We start from the raw sequence: 19,580 nt of genomic DNA, 5'->3' as shown, positions 1-19,580 counted from the left end.
TGTTTAGTCTTTTGAGGAACTGCCATTATGCTTTCCATAGTGGTTGAATGAGTTTGCACTCCCACCAGCAGTGTAGTAGTGATCCCTCCTGGCCACATCCCCTCCAACATCTGTTGTTACTAGTTTTCTTGATCCTGGCCACTCTAACTGGAGTGAGGTGGAATCTTAGAGTTGTTTTGATTTGCATTTCTTTTGTGACCAGAGATGTTGAGCATTTCTTCATGTGTCTATAGGCCATTTTTGTTTCTTCTTCAGAGAAGACTCTCTTTAAGTCTTTGGTCCATCTTTTAATGGGGTGGTTGTTTCTTTGGGGATTAGTTTTGGGGAGATTCCATTTTTGAGCTGTTGATATATTTTAGATATGAGGCCTTTATCCATTGTGTGGTTGGTGAAGATCTTCTCCCATTCTGTAGGCTTCTTAATTAATTTACCTGATATGTCCTTTGCCATACAAAAGCTCTGCAGTTTAATGCAGTCCCACTTATCCAGCCCTAAGTTCAACATAATCCACAAGTCTTTCATGAGAGATTCACTTATCTCAAGTACCTTCTTAATGAGCTTTCACCCAGAATTATTATAACAGGTACTTAGAAACAATCTCACTACTTACTTACTGATAGCGGTTTCTATTTCTGTCTCCATTTTGTATCTGAATTCTTTGCTGTGAGTCTTTCTCTCTTGCAATCAATGAATCATCTTGGAATTTAGGACAGAAAAGATTGCTAGGTAACATCTTTATAAGGAAATCTACAAAAACGAGACAGCAGAGCCTCTAAAGGGCAGACCAACCACCAGACAACAAAGACAAGCTTGCTATAATGAGGCTTCATCTCACCTATCTTAAAAAAAAACATACTGGGTCGGTCAATTTTTGCCACCTCTGTCTACTAAACTATACCTATTTAATAACTGTGCATACCCTTGTCCCTTTACCCTTAATTCTTTCTCTATTTAAAACTAAAGCTCTTACATAACACCCCAACAATAATGCTTACTTTGCCTCTTTCTGTAGCATGCCCATGCCAAATGAAGAAATATATTTTCTCTACCTTTTACAACTACTTGTCCCTTTATTTACTGTATTGTGGTCAGTGGCTGGACCTAATATTTGGAACCCCTGAAGTTGAGCCTGTAACTCCTGGTTACAATATCAGCTTCCTCAGTTCTCAGGGATAAAACCACATAAGTACTGGAAAATTCATTTGTCATATATTCACCAGTTGGGTCTGTCCTTGAAAAGCTACAGTTACATCTGATGAAAGATCGCTAGTCATCTTCTTGCTATAATTGGAGCCATTCTTGTTCTAAGCAGAAGCAGAGAAAGGGGAACTTGCAGAGAATGCATCACATCCAGACTTGTTGCCTGGCAGCCCTCAATTTCTCATTCTCAGGGTCTTGCTGACATGTGAAAGGAGACTGATTGAAGAGCTTTTTTCTCTTCTTTCAAAGTGGCACATTTGTAACACCAGGCTACAAACATTATATGAAAAATCCAAAGACTCTGTCTATTGACTGGAAAGGAAAGGCTGAAATGGGAGGCTGAAAATAACACACGAATTGGCAGAAAAGAACCAGGCTTGCACATACTGGAGAATGATAACTGAGAGAGATGGAGTAGAAAATTATGACAATTGAAAGCCGAAAACAATAGGCTGCTCCTACTTGGTAAAAACAACGATCATAAGCATGTGAATTCTGAATTTCAGAGAAATGAGGCCAGAAAATAATAAGTATGAACAGGGACACCTGGCATAGTCTATGAATTACAAGGTAATGCAAGATGAGAGAATTTCAAATGGGATATTTTCCATAAAAAGTTTTCGTCACCATACTCGGGCACATTAAATTAGCTGATAGACATAAACAAAGATTAATAATCTTGTAGATAACAGAAAAAAAAGAATTAAGATCATCATGATGAACTACTGAAATAGTGTGGCCTTTTTGTCAGTTATACTTCTTAATGCTGCTTGATATTAAGTGTATAGTTCTGTATTTAACATATTTGATGGGCCGGGAGTTTGGCCTGGTGGTAGAGTGCTTGCCTAGCATGAACAAAGACCCAGGTTCGATTCCCCAGTATCATATACGCAGACAAAAAGCCTTAAGTGGTGCTGTGGTTCAAGTGATAGAGCTCTAGCCTTGAGAAAGTCCAAGGACAGTGCTCAGGCCCTGAGTTCAAGCCCCAGGACTGGTAAAAATAAAAGGGAAAAAAAAGATATTTGACATTGATCAAGATGCATTGTCCTCATGAACTGATATGTTGAATTGGAACTCATTTGTATAGCTACTTAAATATAAAAATAATTTTAAAAATTGGGGAACTAGTATGCTCCAAGAGCCAGTCAGGAAGGGAGCAAAGTGGCAACATGGTGTTGGAAAGCACTATGGTTGTGCAGACAACAGTGAGTATATGCGGAACCAGGACTTCTTGCTCACCAGGCCACAGACCCATCAGGACACTGTCAACATAGTGCTTCACTCAAAGACCCACAGCAAGTCCCAAAACAACGTAGGCCTCATCACACTGGTTAATGATTATGAACTACTGACCACACTCACCCCGACACTGACAGAATCCTCTCGAAGCTCCACACAGTCCAGCCTAAGGGCAAGATCACCTTCTGTACTGGCATCCGTGTGTTTCATTGGGCTCTGAAACACTGGCAGGGCAAGAATTGCAAGCTGTGCATCACAGCCTTTGTGGGAAGCTCCGTGGACGACAACGAGAAGGACCTGGTGAAACTAGCCAGAGGCCTCAGGAAAGAGAAAGGGAATGTTGATATCATCATTTGGGGGAAGAGGAAGTGAACATGGAGAAGCTGACAGTCTTTGTGAACACACTGAACAGTAAAGATGGAACCCGCTCTCATCTGGTCACCATGCCTCCAGGTCCTAGCTTGGATGATGCCCTCATCAGTGCTCTGATTCTGGCTGGTGAAAGTGGTGCCATGCTGGATCTTGATGCCAATGACTTTGGATTTGGAGTGGATCCCAGCATTGATGCTAAGCTGGCCCTGGCCCTTCATGTGTCCATGGAACGAGGAGAGACAGTGGCCGGAGGAGGAGGCATGGCTGGCGGCAGCTGCCTCTGAGGCAGAGGCAGGCATTGCTGCTACTGAGGCTGAAGGTGAAAGACACTCGATGATGCGCTGCTGCAGATGATCATCAACCCGTAGGAGTTTGATCGCCTGGGCTTCCTGACCTAAGCAGAGTGACTGAGGAGGAGCAGATTGCCTGTACCATGCAAGTGTCCCTGCAGGAAGCAGAATTTGGTCAGGCAGAACCAGCTGACATTGATGCCAGCACTGTCATGGGCACATCGGTGCCAGCCAAGGAGGAGGAGGATGTAATGCAGGACCCTGAGTTCCTTGAGAGAACGTGCCTGTCATGGATCCCAACCATGAGGCCATCTGAAATTTCATGGGCTCCTTGGCCTCCCAGGCCAGCAAGGATGGTAAGAAGGAAGAAGAGAAGAAATGAGACTGGAGGAGAAAGGGCAGCTGAGTCTGCCAGGGAGACTGCATCATATATGTGGATTATAGAGTTAGATACGCTATCTGCCACCCTCCCAACATAATTAAAGCTTAGCAAGTTTTTCCCCCCATAAAAGAGAAAGAAATTGCAGGGCTGATGGCTTATTGTATAATCCTAGCTCCCCAGGAGGCTAAGATCTGAGGATCATGGTTCAAAGCCAACATGCCAGGGAAGTCTGTGAAAAAGTTATTTTCAATAATTTTCAATTAATTTCAATTTTCAGAAAAAAGCAAAAGGTGCTAGAGCACCTTGAGTTGCAAAAACACATACGCCCCAGAATTCAAACCCCAGTATCAGCACAAAGACTAAAGAAAAAAATGAAACATTTTAAAGGTTTTGGGAAATGAGGATATGCTAAACGAACATATTGGTGATATGTAGAGAAGCAAGAGAGTTTTCTTTTTATTTGAACTTACTGTGTAGCCATTACATACTTGGACTGAATCTCAGCTTCATTCCATTTTATTTCCATGAGTTCAAGGATTTGCTGCCTTTATAAATGTATTTTTATATGCCTAATTCATTGTGGGGTTTTTTATATCATAGAAGGATGGATGTTGAATTTTATCACCAGTTGTTTTCTTTCTATACTACCACCCAAAGTCTATATGTCCTACAGGGCTTCTATACTATCCTAGTGATTCTAGTATTTTCTGTTAGCCATGCAACCCAAATACTCAATATTTCATTAGATCTTTGTAGAGAAGATGAGATCTGGGAATTTACTGAACCATCTCAGAATCCTTTTCTATTTCACATTTTGTATATTAATCTCTTATTAAATATGTGACTTGTAAATGTTTCCACCCATTCTGTGAGTTGCTTTTCTCATTCTGCTGATTATTCTTCTTGTTTTTGCCAAAGCTCTTTCCTTTAATGTAATCTCAATGATGTTTTTTGTGTGTGTTTGTTACTGTACTTTTGAGATCCTATCCAAAAGAGTATTGCCAAATCCACTGTCATGGCATTTTCTGCCCGTTATTACAGTTTTGCAGTCTTATTCTACATTTAAGATTTTTTATTTCATTTTGAGATTTTATTGTGTATCATGTGAGATAAGGGTTTCAGTTCATTTTTTCCTAAATGTGGATATCCATGTTGTTTGACAACATTTATTGAAGAGACTGCTTCTTCTCTATTCAGTGTACTTGGAATTTTGAAGTTTATTAAGTCATATATGAGTGGGTCTATTTATGAGCTCTGTTTTCTGTCCATACTACTTTTTTGGCTGTGATATATGGTCTATTACACTTTTTAATATAATCTAAAATTATTGTGTTATCTCTAGGTTACTTCTTGCTCTTGTTTTGATCTTTTGCATTGTCATATAGAGTTGAAGACTGCTTATTTTATTTTTCTCAAAGAGATACTAGAATGTTAATAGGAATGAAATGAAATATGTTTATTCCTTTAGGCAGTGTGGACCTTTAAACAAAGCATTAATTGAATTACAACATTATTTCTTCTAATCCATATCCATATCTCCCTTTTTTGGCAGTACTTGGAGTCTGAGCTCAAGTCCCTGTGTTTTCCTAAGTAGGTACTTGACCATTTGAACCACTCAGCAAACCCCTTTTTGTAGTGATTATTTTTAAGATAGGGTCTCTCTTCATGCATGGATGTATTTGGAACATGTGCTTCCAATGTGTGCTTCCCTTTGTTTTAGAGATGATAGGTACACACCACCGCATTTGGCCGTTGGTTGACATGGAGTGTCACAGTCTCTTATGCTTAGGTTAGCCTCAAAACACAATTCCATGATATCTGCCCACATCCTTGTGGAGTGCTCACTAAGCCTTTTTTATTTCTTACAGGTAGGTTTTACCTATAGTTTATCTGCTATCTAAATTTATTACTAAAACCTTTATTCCTTATAAAACTATTTTAAATGAGGTGTCTCTCGGATTTATTGTGTAACATATCTTGATATTTAATTTAGACATATAAGTGGGTATAAATCTAGTTCTGACATCTATAGATGAGAGAGCTGAGCTTGGTTCTGGCCCATGTCCTGGACACTCGGGAGAGGTGGGCGTGGTCCCAGCCTGTGTCCTGAATGCTCGCCCGAGACCTGAACGGTTTTTTTTTTTTTTGGTCTGTGGCCAACAAACTCGTGAGAATTGACCCTAGTTCTGCTCTGTGGACCGAACATCCACAAAAACTGAGCTTGGTTTCAGCCTGCACACCCACAGGGGCCACTGTGAGTATGAACTGGGGTTCTGCCCCCAGACTGAGCTGTGTGTATGTGTGGTGATCTTGGCCAACTTGGCCCCCAGGCCAACTTTCAGGCACCCCCTTCTCTTAGGCCCCAACTTGAGCTGCCACTGCTTCAAAGCCCATCGTGCTACGAAATGGCAGCCACCCAGTCTGCTCATGACCTCTTGCAGATGCTTTGGAAGGAAGCCATGTGCACTATTTGCCTTGATTATCTCAGTGACCCCGTGTCCATAGGCTGTGGGCACAGCTTCTGCCGAGTGTGCCTGATCCTCGTGTGTGAGTCTGAAGAAGACTCCAATGAGTGGGAAGATGAGGATGAAGACCTGAGCTCAGACAGTGAACCACCTTCTTCCAAGCCCTCTCCACGGTTGTTCTCATGCCCCCAATGCCGAAAGACCTTTACGTGCCGTAACTTCCATCCTAACTGGCAGCTAGGCAACATGGTCCAGATAATCTGCCAGATGTTTCAAGCTTCTCATCCAGTCACGTGGGAGAACGAAGAAGAGATCCACACTGAACACCAGCTTGCGTCAGAGCACATCTTCCAGGCACACAACGCGCTCTCTTGTGTGGTGTGTCAAGTATGGAACCACAAAGGTGGTGTCTATGGAAAAGATGATGTAGAAGAAAAACAGTGAGGTGTGGTAGTTTGACAAGTGCTGAGGTGATACATTCACACCTCTGACACCACTTTGAGAGAAAATGAAAAAAACGCCTGCAGTGTTAACTGCAGAATGAATGAGTATATCATACTTCAGATTAAACATACATCACTTGACCCCCTTCTTCATTATTAGTTGATCTGCCGACAGAAAAATTGCTTATATTCAAAAATGAGGTTTTTCACTATATATATTATTTCCACAGGTGTTTTACTTGACCATTAGTACATTTTTTGGGGGGCATATTTTCAGACAATGTTTCTTGATGTAACCCCATGCTGTCTTAAAATTTATCACAATCATCCTCTCTCAGCGTCCCAAGTGCTCGGATTTTTCTGACCTTGAAACAACCAACATGATTGTTTATCCGGTAAAAGTTATGAAAATATGTATATGTACATGCGTAAGCAAACTCATGATATAAACATCATTTTTAGTCAGAGAACAAATTTGTAAATGTTGTTTCAAGAGAAAAAGTGAAATGTTTATAACTTTGCATGATGTATCTTGACCTTGTTTTTAGAACTTAACATATGGCAATTTGGGAAAGAAATGTGTTTCACAATTACAGTCAGTCCTCACTATAAGAATTCAACAGGAGGGTGTGATTGTGTTCACTGGAAACTTCCAGGTATATATTCTAAAGAAACTAAAGTATAAAATGTCTGTAAACAAATCAATTGCTGGTGGTTCACACCTGTAATCCTAGCTACTCAGGAGGCTGAGGTCTGAGGATCACAGTTCAAAGCCAGCCTGGGCACTAAATACTGTGAGTCTCTTATCTCCAATTAACCACCAAAAAACTGGAAGTGGCACTGTGGCTCAAGTGGTACAGCACTAGCTTGGGATGAAGAGCTCAGGGACAGCACTCAGACCCACAGTTCAAGCCCCACGACTGACAAAAAATTATGTCTGTGAACAGAGGAGAAGGCTTTATAGATTTTTTTTGTTGTTGGCTGTGGGCCTTGAGCACTGAACACTGAACCGTCCTTGCATCCAAAGGATAAATTCTCTTGAAGCTTTTGGAATCGTTTGAGAAGTACTTTTGCTAAGTCATTAAGTATCTGCTAAGTCTTTAAGTATTTGATACAATTCACTAATGAGATAATCTTGTCCTATTTATGTGATTTTTTACAAGTGATATAGTCTCTAATATGGTAGGTTTTCTTTCTCATAATCTAATATTAATAAGTTGTTTGTTGGAAATTATATATTTCTTTTAAGCTATGTGAATTTTTTGTGCGGCTATATGTTTTCATTGTAATTCTTTATCTTTTGCATATGCTGGGTATCATTTATAATGACCTCTTATTTCATATATAATTTTAGTTTTTCTTTTGTAGTCTGGCTAAAGTTTCATCAATTTGATTTATCTTTGCAAAGAATCTATTCTTAGGTACACTGTTTCTGTCATTTTTTCCTACTTTCCACTTCATTTTTTGGGCTAATCTTTAATTCTTTTTTCTTATTCTAGAGATCTCTCTCTCTCTCTCCTCTCCTCTTCTCCTCCCTCCCTCCCTCTCTCTCTCTCTGCAAAACTCACTGCCTTGTCTTCTCATTTGGTTTACTTGATTATGCCTCTCACTCTACCATTTGAGCCAGGCCTCTAGTCAGACATTTTTCTGGTTAGTTGAAAATGGATTCTAGTGGACTTTTCTGCCAAACTAGCCTCAGACCTTGATCCTTTAATCTCAGACTACTGACTAGTTTGAATTACAAACATGAGCCTCTAGTGTCTTGCTAGTTGGTTGTTTTTTCTTGGGTTTTGAGGTACAAAAGTTTTTATTCAAGGAACTGGAAATGTGTCTTAGTGGTAGAGTGCATGAAGCCCTGGATTCGAATCCTCAGCATCACATGAACAGATAAAGCCAGAAGTGACGCTATGGCTCAAGAGATAGAGTGCTAGCTTTGCGCATAGAGAAGCTCTGGGACAGTGTCCAGGCCCTGAGTTCAAGCATCATGACCAACAAAATAAGTTTTTATTCAAAGTCTTACTACTTAAACAAATTAAATTAAATTTTTACCTTTTTATGATTACAATGTATCTTGATCATTGTTGCCCTTTTATAATTCTCCCTCATCCCTAGCAATGCCACCCTTTCTCTCAAATTACTTAGTGCTATTTTCACATATATACATTTAATATAATGACTGCATTTCTGTACCCTTCTTTATTCCATTTTTCTACTCCTCTCCCCTTGATCTCACTTCTGCTCAGACAATACATGTTTTAGCTTCCTGGTATTCATTTTGTTAAAACATAAGACAAGTTAATTGTTCAAAAAGATTACACCATTACAAACCTTCCATGCTTACAACAAATTGGAACATGTTTATATATATATATATGTATATGATCTGTAGTATAGACTTTTATTACTATAAATTTTCCTTCTAGAGTACCTTTTACTACACCTCATAAGTATTATTATGTTGTGTTCCCATATTTATTTGATCACAATATTTAAAAATTTTCCTATTGGTTTCTCTATTGATCTACTGGGTTATTCAAGTACATGTTTTTTTTTAATTTCGATGTACATGTAAGTTTTCCAATTTGCTCTGTTTATTGATTGTTAATTTATACCAATCTGTTGAAAAAAATCATTAATATTACTTTAACCTTCCTAAAAAGTTTTGGAAGTAGTGAAGTTTTAGCTCAAGGCCTTATATGAGCCATGTTCCCAATCCCTTTTTACCTTTTAATCATTTTTAATTAGGGTCATGCATTTTTACCTGGAGGTAGCCTCGGGTTACAATTCCATCTACGGTCTCTTGCATACCTGGGATGACAGACATACACCAACATGCCCAATTTATTGATTAAGATGTAATCCTACACAGTTTTTGAGTCAGCTGACTGTGAATTATGATTTTCCCAATCTTTGTTCTCTCTATAGTTAGGATCATTGAAGCTACCTACTTCACCCAGCCTTAATCTTCCTAAATTATTTAATGCCACCCTAACAAATGGTTATAGAAGAATATGTATGCTGTTTCTATTGGATGGAATATTTTCTATTTTCTATTTGTCTAGTTGGTCCACTTGGTATAGAATATAGTTTAAGTTACATATTTTCACATCAACTTTCTGTAAAATTTTATTGAAGGTTCTCCAGAATAAAGAACTGAATTTCAACTCTCTCTATAGATACATATATATATATACACACACAAGTGACATACATTCAAATATATACATATAAATATATGTATACATGTTCCTCAAACCTTAGCATACAATGGATGTCAATGTCTGATTACCGTATATTCATCTGTCAAAATACACTGAATTCATCATCAAATAATTAATCCCAATGATGGAGAGTTAACTAAAAAGTGAGGATAAACTTGTGATGAATTGTCTATATATAATTGTGAAAATATAAACCAGCCAAAAAATAACCTTCAGGAGGGAACACTCTCTGAATGATATGTCCCGACCTTTTGTGAAGTTCTCGTGCTTTTCTGATTCACTTAGAGATCAAGAGGTAAGAAATTCTAGATTAGTATTTCTTGAATAGTTTTTAATTAAATAGCTTTAAGTCAATAAACATAGTATTATGAAATGTTGTTTGGTATGAATCAATGTCATATGAAATTATCTGCCTATAAAGCATCACCAGATATATTTTTAACTCATTTGCCATTTTAATAGGTAGAAAATACATTAAGATCTGTGGAACAATAATTATTTATGAATTATAGAAATTCAAGTTCTGCTGAGGGAAATAGATTTGCCAACAATTATTTTCAATACTTGAAATCTAGTATGTTTTGTTTCCCAAATGGTAGGAAAAAAACATAACCATGAATGGTATAAGCATTTTTCTTTTCTTTTTTTTTGGTATGAGCATTTTTCTTAAGGAAAATGAACCTCAAATTATATCCCATAGAGTAATTTGCTATTATAATTCAGAACAAGACATTTTCTTCTCTGCTGGTCCTGGAGATTGAACTCACAACCTGAGAGCTTTTATACTCAAGACACAGCTACACTTCTAGCTTTTATGATGGCTAATTGTAATAGATAAGAGTCCTACTCTGGCTTCAAACTGTGATCCTCATACCTCAGCTTCTTGAGTAGTTAGGATTAAAGTCGTGAGTCATTGGTGCCGGGATTAAAACAATATTTTTAAGGGGCAAAAAGCAGCAAGTTTGCATGTCTCTCTCTGCTTAGCATGAGGCAAATAGATATATCATAATTTTTAAATTACAAAAAAACAAGTTGTGGCCAGGTGCTGGTGGCTCACCCCTGTAATCCTAGCTACTCAGGAGGCTGAGATCTAAGGATCACAGTTCAAAGCCAGCCTGGGCACAAAAATCCATGAGACTCTTATCTCCAATTAACCACCAGAAAATCAGAAGTGGCATTGTGGCTCAAAGTGGTAGAGTACTAGCCTTAAGCTGAGGATTTCAGGGACAGGAACCAGGCCCAGAGTTCAAGCCCCATAACTGACCCCCCCTCAAATAATGAAAGAAAGAAAGAAAGAAAGAAAGAAAGAAAGAAAGAAAGAAAGAAAGAAAGAAGTTGTATGTGAATAATTTTTTAGAAAATTATTTATAATAAAACCCAACTCCCAAATTTCATATGGAGCACATTAAAACTGAGGTGCTAGTTAATATATATCTAGATACAGTTATACATCATTTAGAATACTCTTTTGAATGTACCTCAATTAAAAAATAATCAGAAGAACTTGCAACCAAACAATCCCTGAGCAGAAGAGATGTCAACAAAGTGAGTAGAGCATTGTATTTCCCTTGTTTCTCCTCAGATACATTTAAAAACAGGCATTAACTGTCTGTCAAAACGGAATTGTCAGGACTCTTGAAAATAGTAACAGGTTTACAAAAACCTGAGGAAATATTGAAGAAAGAAAGGGCATTTTAAAAAATGGTGGCATTTTATTTCTATTCTGGCTCTTGGCATCTTGGCAATATTGAAGATGGCAGCCTCCATTCACTGTATATTTTATTTTCTTGCTACAGAGGAAGCAGTGGACTCTTTGCAGTCAGACCTCAGTCTGGTACTAATCATCAAGGTAAAGTTCCACGTGATCTACCATATCCTACCATCAGTGAATGGAGTTTTTCTCCATAATATTATGCACACGGTTAGAATAGTCTTTGGGTCACTAGGCTTCTATTAAATTAGATCAGACTATGTTTTACAGCTGCAATGACCTATACAGTCTTGTGGGTGCCTCAGATTCACCTTATAGATGGTAATGTTGCAGGATGAAAGTCGTAAGAGTCTGTCCCAAAAGAGTAAATGTCTCCACCTTACACTGGGCCATTCTAGAATCAGAAGAATGAAATCCAAACTCAGATTTGTCCAACATCTCCAGTCAGGATTTGTAAAGTATGAACTGGAGACGATAAATGGTCTGAGAATATTTGTGATGCTTGAGGTTTGAGGAGAGAGTGGAGAGAGTTCATTGTCTCCTGAAATTGATGTTGTTTGGTTGTGACACTTGTTGTTCCTGCTTTTCATGAGGAACTTGTGCAGTCTGGGAATGGAAAGCCACAAGGTGACTCTAGCCAGTGAGGCCAATCACTGGTATTCAGGTCTCCACTTTAAGGCAGAATGAGTTAAGGCCTCTTATCTTCATGTCTTGTTGTGGCTACAGAGGTCTTTACTTTTCATTGATGCTAGGTCTAAACATATTGGGTCTATCCCTGCACTCTGAGGCAAAGCCCTGTGCCAAATTTTTGTTCTACTTTCCAGAGGGTCTTACTTCCATTTCTTTTTGTTGTTTTTGTTGTTGTTGGTCGTGGGGCTTGAACTCTGGGCCTGGACATTGTCCCTGAGCAGTTCAGCTCAAGGCTAGTGCTCTACCACTTTAAACCACAGCGCCTTTCTGGTTTTCTGGTGATTAACTGGAAATAAGTGTCTCACCAATTTTGGTACTCGGGCTGGCTTTGAACAGTGATCTCCAGATCTCAGCCTTCTGAGTAGCTAGGATTACAGGCGTAAGCCTGCATGGACTGGCTTCAAACTGCAATCCTCAGATCTCGGACTTCTGAGTACTTAGCTAGGTTTTTAAGTATTTGCTTTCCCTCACATGAAGGGTTGGAAGGGTAGAACATTGTTTCCCTTCTCCTACTTTGGAAGCTACTGGGAATAAAACTGAATAGTTCTTTTCAAAAGATCATCAAAAGTCTATTAAAATGACAGTGGATTAGGAACTGGTGAGATAGTTTATTTTTTAGGGAATTCTTCATTAAGAGCAGATTTTTCTAGGCATATGAAAAATAGCTACTTTCTGGAGAAATCTTCATGGTAATTTCTCCATAGGATCCAAATGTACTAGTTCTAGGTATATAGAAAAGAATCAAAGTCAGCTTACTCTAGCAAACCATGTTATACCCATGTTTATTATAGGATCTCTCACAATACCCACATTAGAGAATCAGCCTAGGTGCCCATAAATACACAAATAGATAAAGGTAGTGTAGTATATTTGCCAATAATATTCTTTGCCCATAAGAATGAATTTATGTCAGTTGCAGGAATGTAAATGGAACTGGAAATAATCATGTTAAGAGAAATAAGCTAATCCCATAAAGACAAAAGAACATGTTTTCTGTCTTTTGTGGAAAGTAGGTATGGAAGGTGAGACATGAAAGTATAAGGAAGACTATTAAAGATGAGGAAGAGGAAGATAAAAAAGATTAATAGAACAAAAAAGTATGCTGTATACATCTATGGAAATATCATGAATTATAACATTATAATTATGATAATAGCAATGGACAATTTTTAATTCAAGCTACCAGAACCATTGAGAATTTTCTGCTGGTCCTTACTATGAAAGTCTAATAGGCATTGTGGTAGTAAAAATTCATAAAATATCAGCTTTCTATTCCCAAACGGCACAGCCACCCTGAAATGTTGAAATCAAAGGATTCAGGAGTTGGTCAGTTATAGCTTAAATTTTCTGATCATAGTTTTGGGTGTTGTACAATTTTTGCTCCTCTTTTTGTCCACTGGTAACTTATGACTTAGAAGTCCACCTTTTAGCAATTTGACATCCATATGCATCCCATCAACATATATTCAATCTTCAAATAAAGATTATGACTAATATTCTCCCTATTATGACATATCTATATAGTGTGAAGCCAAAACTATACTAAACTCCTTCCCCAGAAGATGAAGTAAATTCCTCAAGGGATATTTAAGTTCTTGTTATCCTTTACTTGCATGAAATATGCTTACTATTACTTCAATATTATTATATAAAGTAAAAAAAATCTTTGGTTAATTGATAAGAGCAAGAAAGAAAACAGCACACAAATACCAGGTGCCAACAGCTCAAACCTGTAATACTAGGTACTCAGGAGGCTGAGACATTGTGAGTCATGATTTGAAATCAACTTGTCAGAAAAGTTCAAAAGGCTGTCTCCAATTAACCAGTAAAAATGCCAGACTGGGGCATGCTTCAAATGGTAGAGTACCAAACAAGAGTATAAGGCCTTAAGTTCAAACTCCTATGCTAGAAGACAGAAAGAAAGAAGAAAGGAAAGAAAGAAAGAAAGAAAGAAAGAAAGAAAGAAAGAAAGAAAGAAAGAAAGAAAGAAAGACTATACATATACATATAATCATTAATAACAAACTAAAGAGAAGATAGTATGATAATTACAATCTTCATTTCTATAGCTGGCCATGCGTTTGCAGCTGATATTTATAACTTCCTCGTATTACCGATTCCATATCCCCTTTACCTCCAGCAAACCCATCAGCTGGTTGTGTTTATTTACCTGGCAGAGTGACTCATTTATTCCTAAAGAGCAAGGACCATTAGTAGTTTTGCCTTAATTAAGATACTGAAGATTTATATTGACAAGTCTTTTACATTCCAGACATATTCAACCTCTATTGTGAACTAGTAGTCCAGTTTCTGTTGAGTACTCAAAATCAATGGCCCAAACCAGTGCAATAACTCCTTCTTTGCCTATGGATTCAGTCACTGGTAGATCTGGCCTATAATCCCCTTACCTTTTCAGAAGCTGAAGATCTAGATGATCACAATTCAAGGCCAGGTGGCACACAAAACTTTGCTAGTTTATCTCCAAATACTCAGCACAAAGTAGGGCAGAACGTGTGGCTTAAGTGGTAGAGTTCCAGCCTAGTAAGCTCAAAGACTAAGATTTCAGAGACTTAGTTCAACCAGGACTGCCAGGGAGAGAGGGGGCGAAGAGGAGGGGAACAGGGAAAGAGAGAGGGCAGAGGTGGAGGAGGAGAGGAAGATGGAGAGAGGAAAAGGAAAAGAGAGGGAGAAGCCAAGTGGGGAGGAGAGGGAGAGAGAGAAAGAGAGGAGAAGGAAAAGGAGAGGGAGAGGGAGAGGAAGAGTTCAGATTGTAATCTTACCTCAGCAGGAAGATACTCTTGCAGAAGAATTCTAAGAATTTAAGTTCTGGATTTTATCAGGGGAATATGCTTATGAAAGGAAAAGGAGTTCAGAAAAGGTTAACTTGGAAGGATGACTTGTCTAGCTCTTTCTAAAAGTGTGGCTTAGAAAAATCAGTGTACGTTTTATTATTTTAAAGAAAAACTTCCACAAGGGGTCAGGGGTGTGGCCTAGTGGTAGTGTGCTTGCCGAGTATTCACAAAGCCCTGGATTCGATTCCTTGGTACCATATTTACAGGAAAAGCCAGAAGTGATGCTGTGGCTCAAGTGGTATAGTGCTAGCCTTGAGAAAGCTCAAGGACACTGCCCAGGCCCTGAGTTCAAACCCTAGGACGGACAATGAAAAAAAATCCACAAAAATTGTTTATTCTTTTTAAACAGTTTAAACTAATGAATCAAACATATAAATATATTGGGAAGGGTGTTGTAGAAAAGATTAAACATGAATTGACTCCTACACAACAAGTAGGATACCTTTCATTGAACTTTGTACCATAATTATGTAGGAAAGTAAAATGTCCAATCTTATACAAGCTTTAGTATTAGCTCAAATGGTTAAGATGCTGTATAGAAAATGAAGGAAAGAAAAGAATAACCCAATAGGAAAATATTCTTGTTCTTTGCCTTTCAAGTTCAGTTTCAAAGAACTATAATAGACATTGAACAATATTTAGCACTTGCCTTTCCTCCCAGAGACAGAAACTGAAATTTTGCTTTCTCTACATATCTAACTTTCAGAAATCTCCTAAAGAACAACAAAACATTTTTTTCTGTAGCAGCAGTATAAATGATTAGAAATGTTAGCTATCTTATTCCAAATCACTTCTATGCAATTTGCATTTAAATCCTAGTAATTATTGATGGTTTATTAGTGGTTAAATCTCGCTATTTGTAAGAAATCTGCATTCCTTGGTTTGCTAAAAAGAACAACAAATGCCAGTCTATATTTTGCTTGCAGAAATTATTGGCAGTACAAAAACTGACTTTCCTGCATTGAAACCTTTATACAAACAGGATTTCTGTCCTTGACTCATCTGCTGAGCCGCTTCCTCTTTATTTCCACTCCCCTGCCACATGCATTGTCTTGTGGTGCATGATTTTGGCAGAAATCCTCTGAAGCTGAAAAAAAAAACAGTACCATTCCAAGTTGTCATTCAAAAACAACAACAAAAAAGCCCGCCGTGTTTTAAGAGGGAGCAGCAAGTTTATTAGTAGTAGTATATTTCACTTAACTGAAGTACAGTGTTTCAAATTAAGCAAGATTAAAATGTATGTGAGATGATGCAGAATGGACTTATATTTGTTATCTCCTCAAAATCTTGCAACTATGTAGAGTACTATATGCATGTCGTCCATTACTTATATTTTTTTTGCCAGTCCTGGGCTTGAGCTCAGGGACTGAGCACTGTCCTTGGGCTTTCTCAAGGCTAGAGCTCTACCACTTGAGCCACAGCACCACTTCTGGATTTTTCTATGTGTGTGGTACCGAGGAATTGAATCCAGGTCTTCATGCATGCTAGGCAAGCACTCTACCACTAGGCAAAACTCCTGGTCCCGTGTATTTCATTTTTAAGAGCCTTCATGCTGCTTTGCAGAATAGGTGAGTAAGTTTACATTCCCACCAATAGTGTATTAGCATTCCATTTTGGCTGCATCCTCACCAGTATTTGTTATCATTTGTTTTCTTGATAATAGCCATTCTAACTGGGGTGAGGTAAAAGGACAATTTCTGGAGAAAAAGAGAGACTGTATTTGTGACTAAGTAAACTTCCCTCAAAATGTACTCACTGAACCAATTTAAGGATTACAATTCACAATAGCCCTTCTTTTAACTGTTTTTCTTTGTACAAAGGTATTTGTCTATATCTTTTGTATAACTGACTGACAAATAGAACCCTGGTCCTGAAGATATTTTAATCAGCTATTCTTATTATTCCATTCAGACAAAGCTCAAACAGAAACAACTAAAGCACACAATCTTTATGTACCTATAGGCTTTTCTTTTTTTCTTTTCTTTTCTTTTTTGTGGGTCATGGGGCATGAACTCAGCCTGGCCACTGTCCCTGAGCCTTTCAGTTCATGGCCACAACCCTACTCCTGGGTCTGAGCATTGTCTCTGTGCTCTTCAGCTCAAGGCTACCACCCTAGCCTTGAGCCAAGCCCCACTTTCCATTTTTCTAGAGGATAATTGGAAATAAGAGGCGCATGTCCTTTTGTGCCAGGGCTGGCTTTGAACCTTGATGCTCAGAGCTCAGCCTCCTGAGTAGCTAGGATTACAGGTGTGAGCCATTGTGCCTGGCTTAGGCTTTTCTACTTTTTTGTAAGCAGCAAACTAAACACACTTAAAATTAATGCTCCCAGAGTAAGTGAGCAATACTTATGAATAACAAATCACCGCAGAGGAAATAAGTGGTAAATATATGAAAAGATGTTCAATCTCACTAGACTGCTTAATACAGCATTTTTGCAACAGAAAAAAATTGGTAATGTCCAATAAAATGATAGTAATAATAAAACATAGAACTAGATATACATAATTGGGCATGGATTGCTCTTAAATACATAATGTTTGAATGGAAAGGAAATTTGTCATATGATAGAGTCAGATCACATGTACATAAGCTAAAATTATAACAATGAAATTTTATTATTCATATATTTACTTATATATAGAAAAATATAAAAATGATCATTATTTTTCAGGGTTATGTATTGGGATGGATGAACAAATGAAGAAGTAAAAGCTGTCAAAGGGATTTATGGTTTTTTTTGTGTGTGTGTGTGAGTCAGAGAGAGAGAGAGAGAAAGAGGGGGGGCAGCCCCAAGGCCTGAACTCTGGGCCTAGGTGCTGTCCCTGAGCATTTTTGCTTTACTACTTGAGCCAAAATTCTGCTTCACGCTTCTTTGCTCAGGCCCTGAGTTCAAGCTCAGACTGGCAAAAAAATATTTTATTGTCAGGGTAATGGTTAGAGGGATTACACTTACATTTGTAGTGAGTACATTACTTCTTAAACATTGTTACCTCTTCCCATGTTTTCCCCTCACAGCCTCTGTGGTTATTATTTATAGATTTACATAAATGCTCTGATGTTTTCATTCCTAGTCTACTTATGAGTTTTAATTCATGTATTTATCTCTAAATTTACATGTATAAATGTTTCTGATTGATTTATTTTGATGTATAGTGTCTCAATATTCAATTATAATAAAATATTACTTATTTAAAGTTTATAGGTGTGTGTAATGGGAGGAGAGAGAGAGATACAGAGAGACAGAGAGACAGAGACAGAGACAGAGAAAGAGACACAGAGAAAAAGAGAGAGAGTGTGTGTGTATGTCCTGGGGCTTCAATATTGTTCCTGAGCTTTTTTTTTTGCCAGTCCTGGGCTTGGGCTAAGGGTTTGAGCACGGTCCTTGGACTTTCTCAAGGCTAGAGCTCTACCACTTGAGCCACAGCACCACTTCTGGCTTTTTTTCTATGTATGGGGGACCAAGGAATCAATCCTGGGTCTTCATACATGCCAGGCAAGCACTCCACCACTAGGCCAAACTCCCATCCCTGTTCCTGAGCTTTTTGCTCAAGTATAGTACTCTACCACTTGAACCACAGCTCAACTTCCAACTTTTTGGGTGATCATTTGGAGTTAAAAAAAATGTCACAGATTTTCTTGCCCAGGGTGACTTTGAACTGTGAAGCACAATCCTCAGATCTCAACCTCCTTAATTTTTAGGATTACAGACCTGTGTTGCTAGGGCCCAGCTAATATTTATATTTTGAATGTTGATTTTACGATTCACTAGAAAACTGTGGCATATATAATGAAAAGATTAGCTCTGAACTGACCTTTAAGAAGGAACATTAATTGATTGAAATGTGGGAAATCAGCCCAAGTCGTGAGGCAAAGCAATGTGGTCTGCAAACTGAATTCACGAATGAACAGCTGTCAGTTAACCTGTAAAAAGATTTTATCCTTAGTTTTCACATTTTTCTTCCAATGGAGTTGTCTCGAGAAGTAGGGTCAAAAATTGCTAAATGATTGGCATATAATCATGTTTCTCCAAAATTATAGCCCTTACTCACTATATTCCCCTTGTACAGCAGTGTTTTCTAGTGCCCAAGTGTTCTTTCTTTGTACCCATACTACTTTTGTATATAACAACCTATCTATTTTATTGCTGATCAGAGTTGATTGAATTGATAAAATGAGTTCAGCATTACTATGGGTCAGAAAACTGCTTGGCAATATGCTTTGGTTAACTCTGGAAAACCAGGTAATTTCTTTACTGTTTCAAATCAGGTAACGTAGGAAGTGAATGAACTACATTGAAGTGTTCTTGTTAAGACCTTTTTCTTTCTTTTTTTTATCAGTCGTGGGGCTTGAATTCTGGGCCAGAGTGCTCTCCCTGAGCTCTTTAGCTCAAGGCTAGTGCTCTACCCCTTGAGCCACAGCGCCACTTCCAGTTTTCTGGTGGTTAATTGGAGATGAGATTCTCAGGGACTTTCATGCCCAGGCTGGCTTTGAACTGTGATCCTCTGATCTTAGCATCCTGAGTAGCTAAGATTACAGATGTGAGCCACCACTGCCTGGCTGACTTTCTTTGAGTTTGTGTAGCATTCAGCTTTCCTGAATTCATTCTCTGGGTCTTTATTTATACTCGTTGAGGGCAGCACCTGCTGATGAAAGTGGTCTATATCACCCTAAACCCTACCACATCTTGTTTCTCCATTCTCAAAAAAGGACAGGTT

General features: G+C 38.2%; 1 protein-coding gene and 1 pseudogene across 1 annotated transcript; both read left to right on the top strand.

Annotated features, from left to right (window-relative positions):
* The first annotated feature begins 2,369 nt into the window (after positions 1 to 2,369).
* LOC150040819 (26S proteasome non-ATPase regulatory subunit 4 pseudogene) lies at positions 2,370 to 3,483 on the top strand (annotated as a pseudogene).
* A 2,405-nt stretch (positions 3,484 to 5,888) lies between these two features.
* Positions 5,889 to 6,392, top strand: LOC150040818 (E3 ubiquitin-protein ligase TRIM52-like). Its single transcript, XM_090327098.1, has one exon. It carries the CDS (start codon positions 5,889 to 5,891, stop codon positions 6,390 to 6,392), a length of 504 nt encoding a protein of 167 aa, XP_090183224.1.
* The last annotated feature ends 13,188 nt before the right edge of the window (positions 6,393 to 19,580 follow it).

This window comes from Megascapheus bottae, chromosome X (genome assembly GCF_031878675.1).
Source record: "Megascapheus bottae isolate mThoBot1 chromosome X, mThoBot2.hap1, whole genome shotgun sequence".
NCBI classification, from domain to species: Eukaryota; Metazoa; Chordata; class Mammalia; order Rodentia; family Geomyidae; genus Megascapheus; species Megascapheus bottae.
Note: the sequence above shows the minus strand (reverse complement) of the source record. Positions and strands in the feature narration are given on the sequence as shown.

Bases quoted from the DNA above. Each gene is read 5' to 3' on its own strand.
- LOC150040818 (XM_090327098.1), top strand. From the start codon at position 5,889: ATGGCAGCCACCCAGTCTGCTCATGACCTCTTGCAGATGCTTTGGAAG.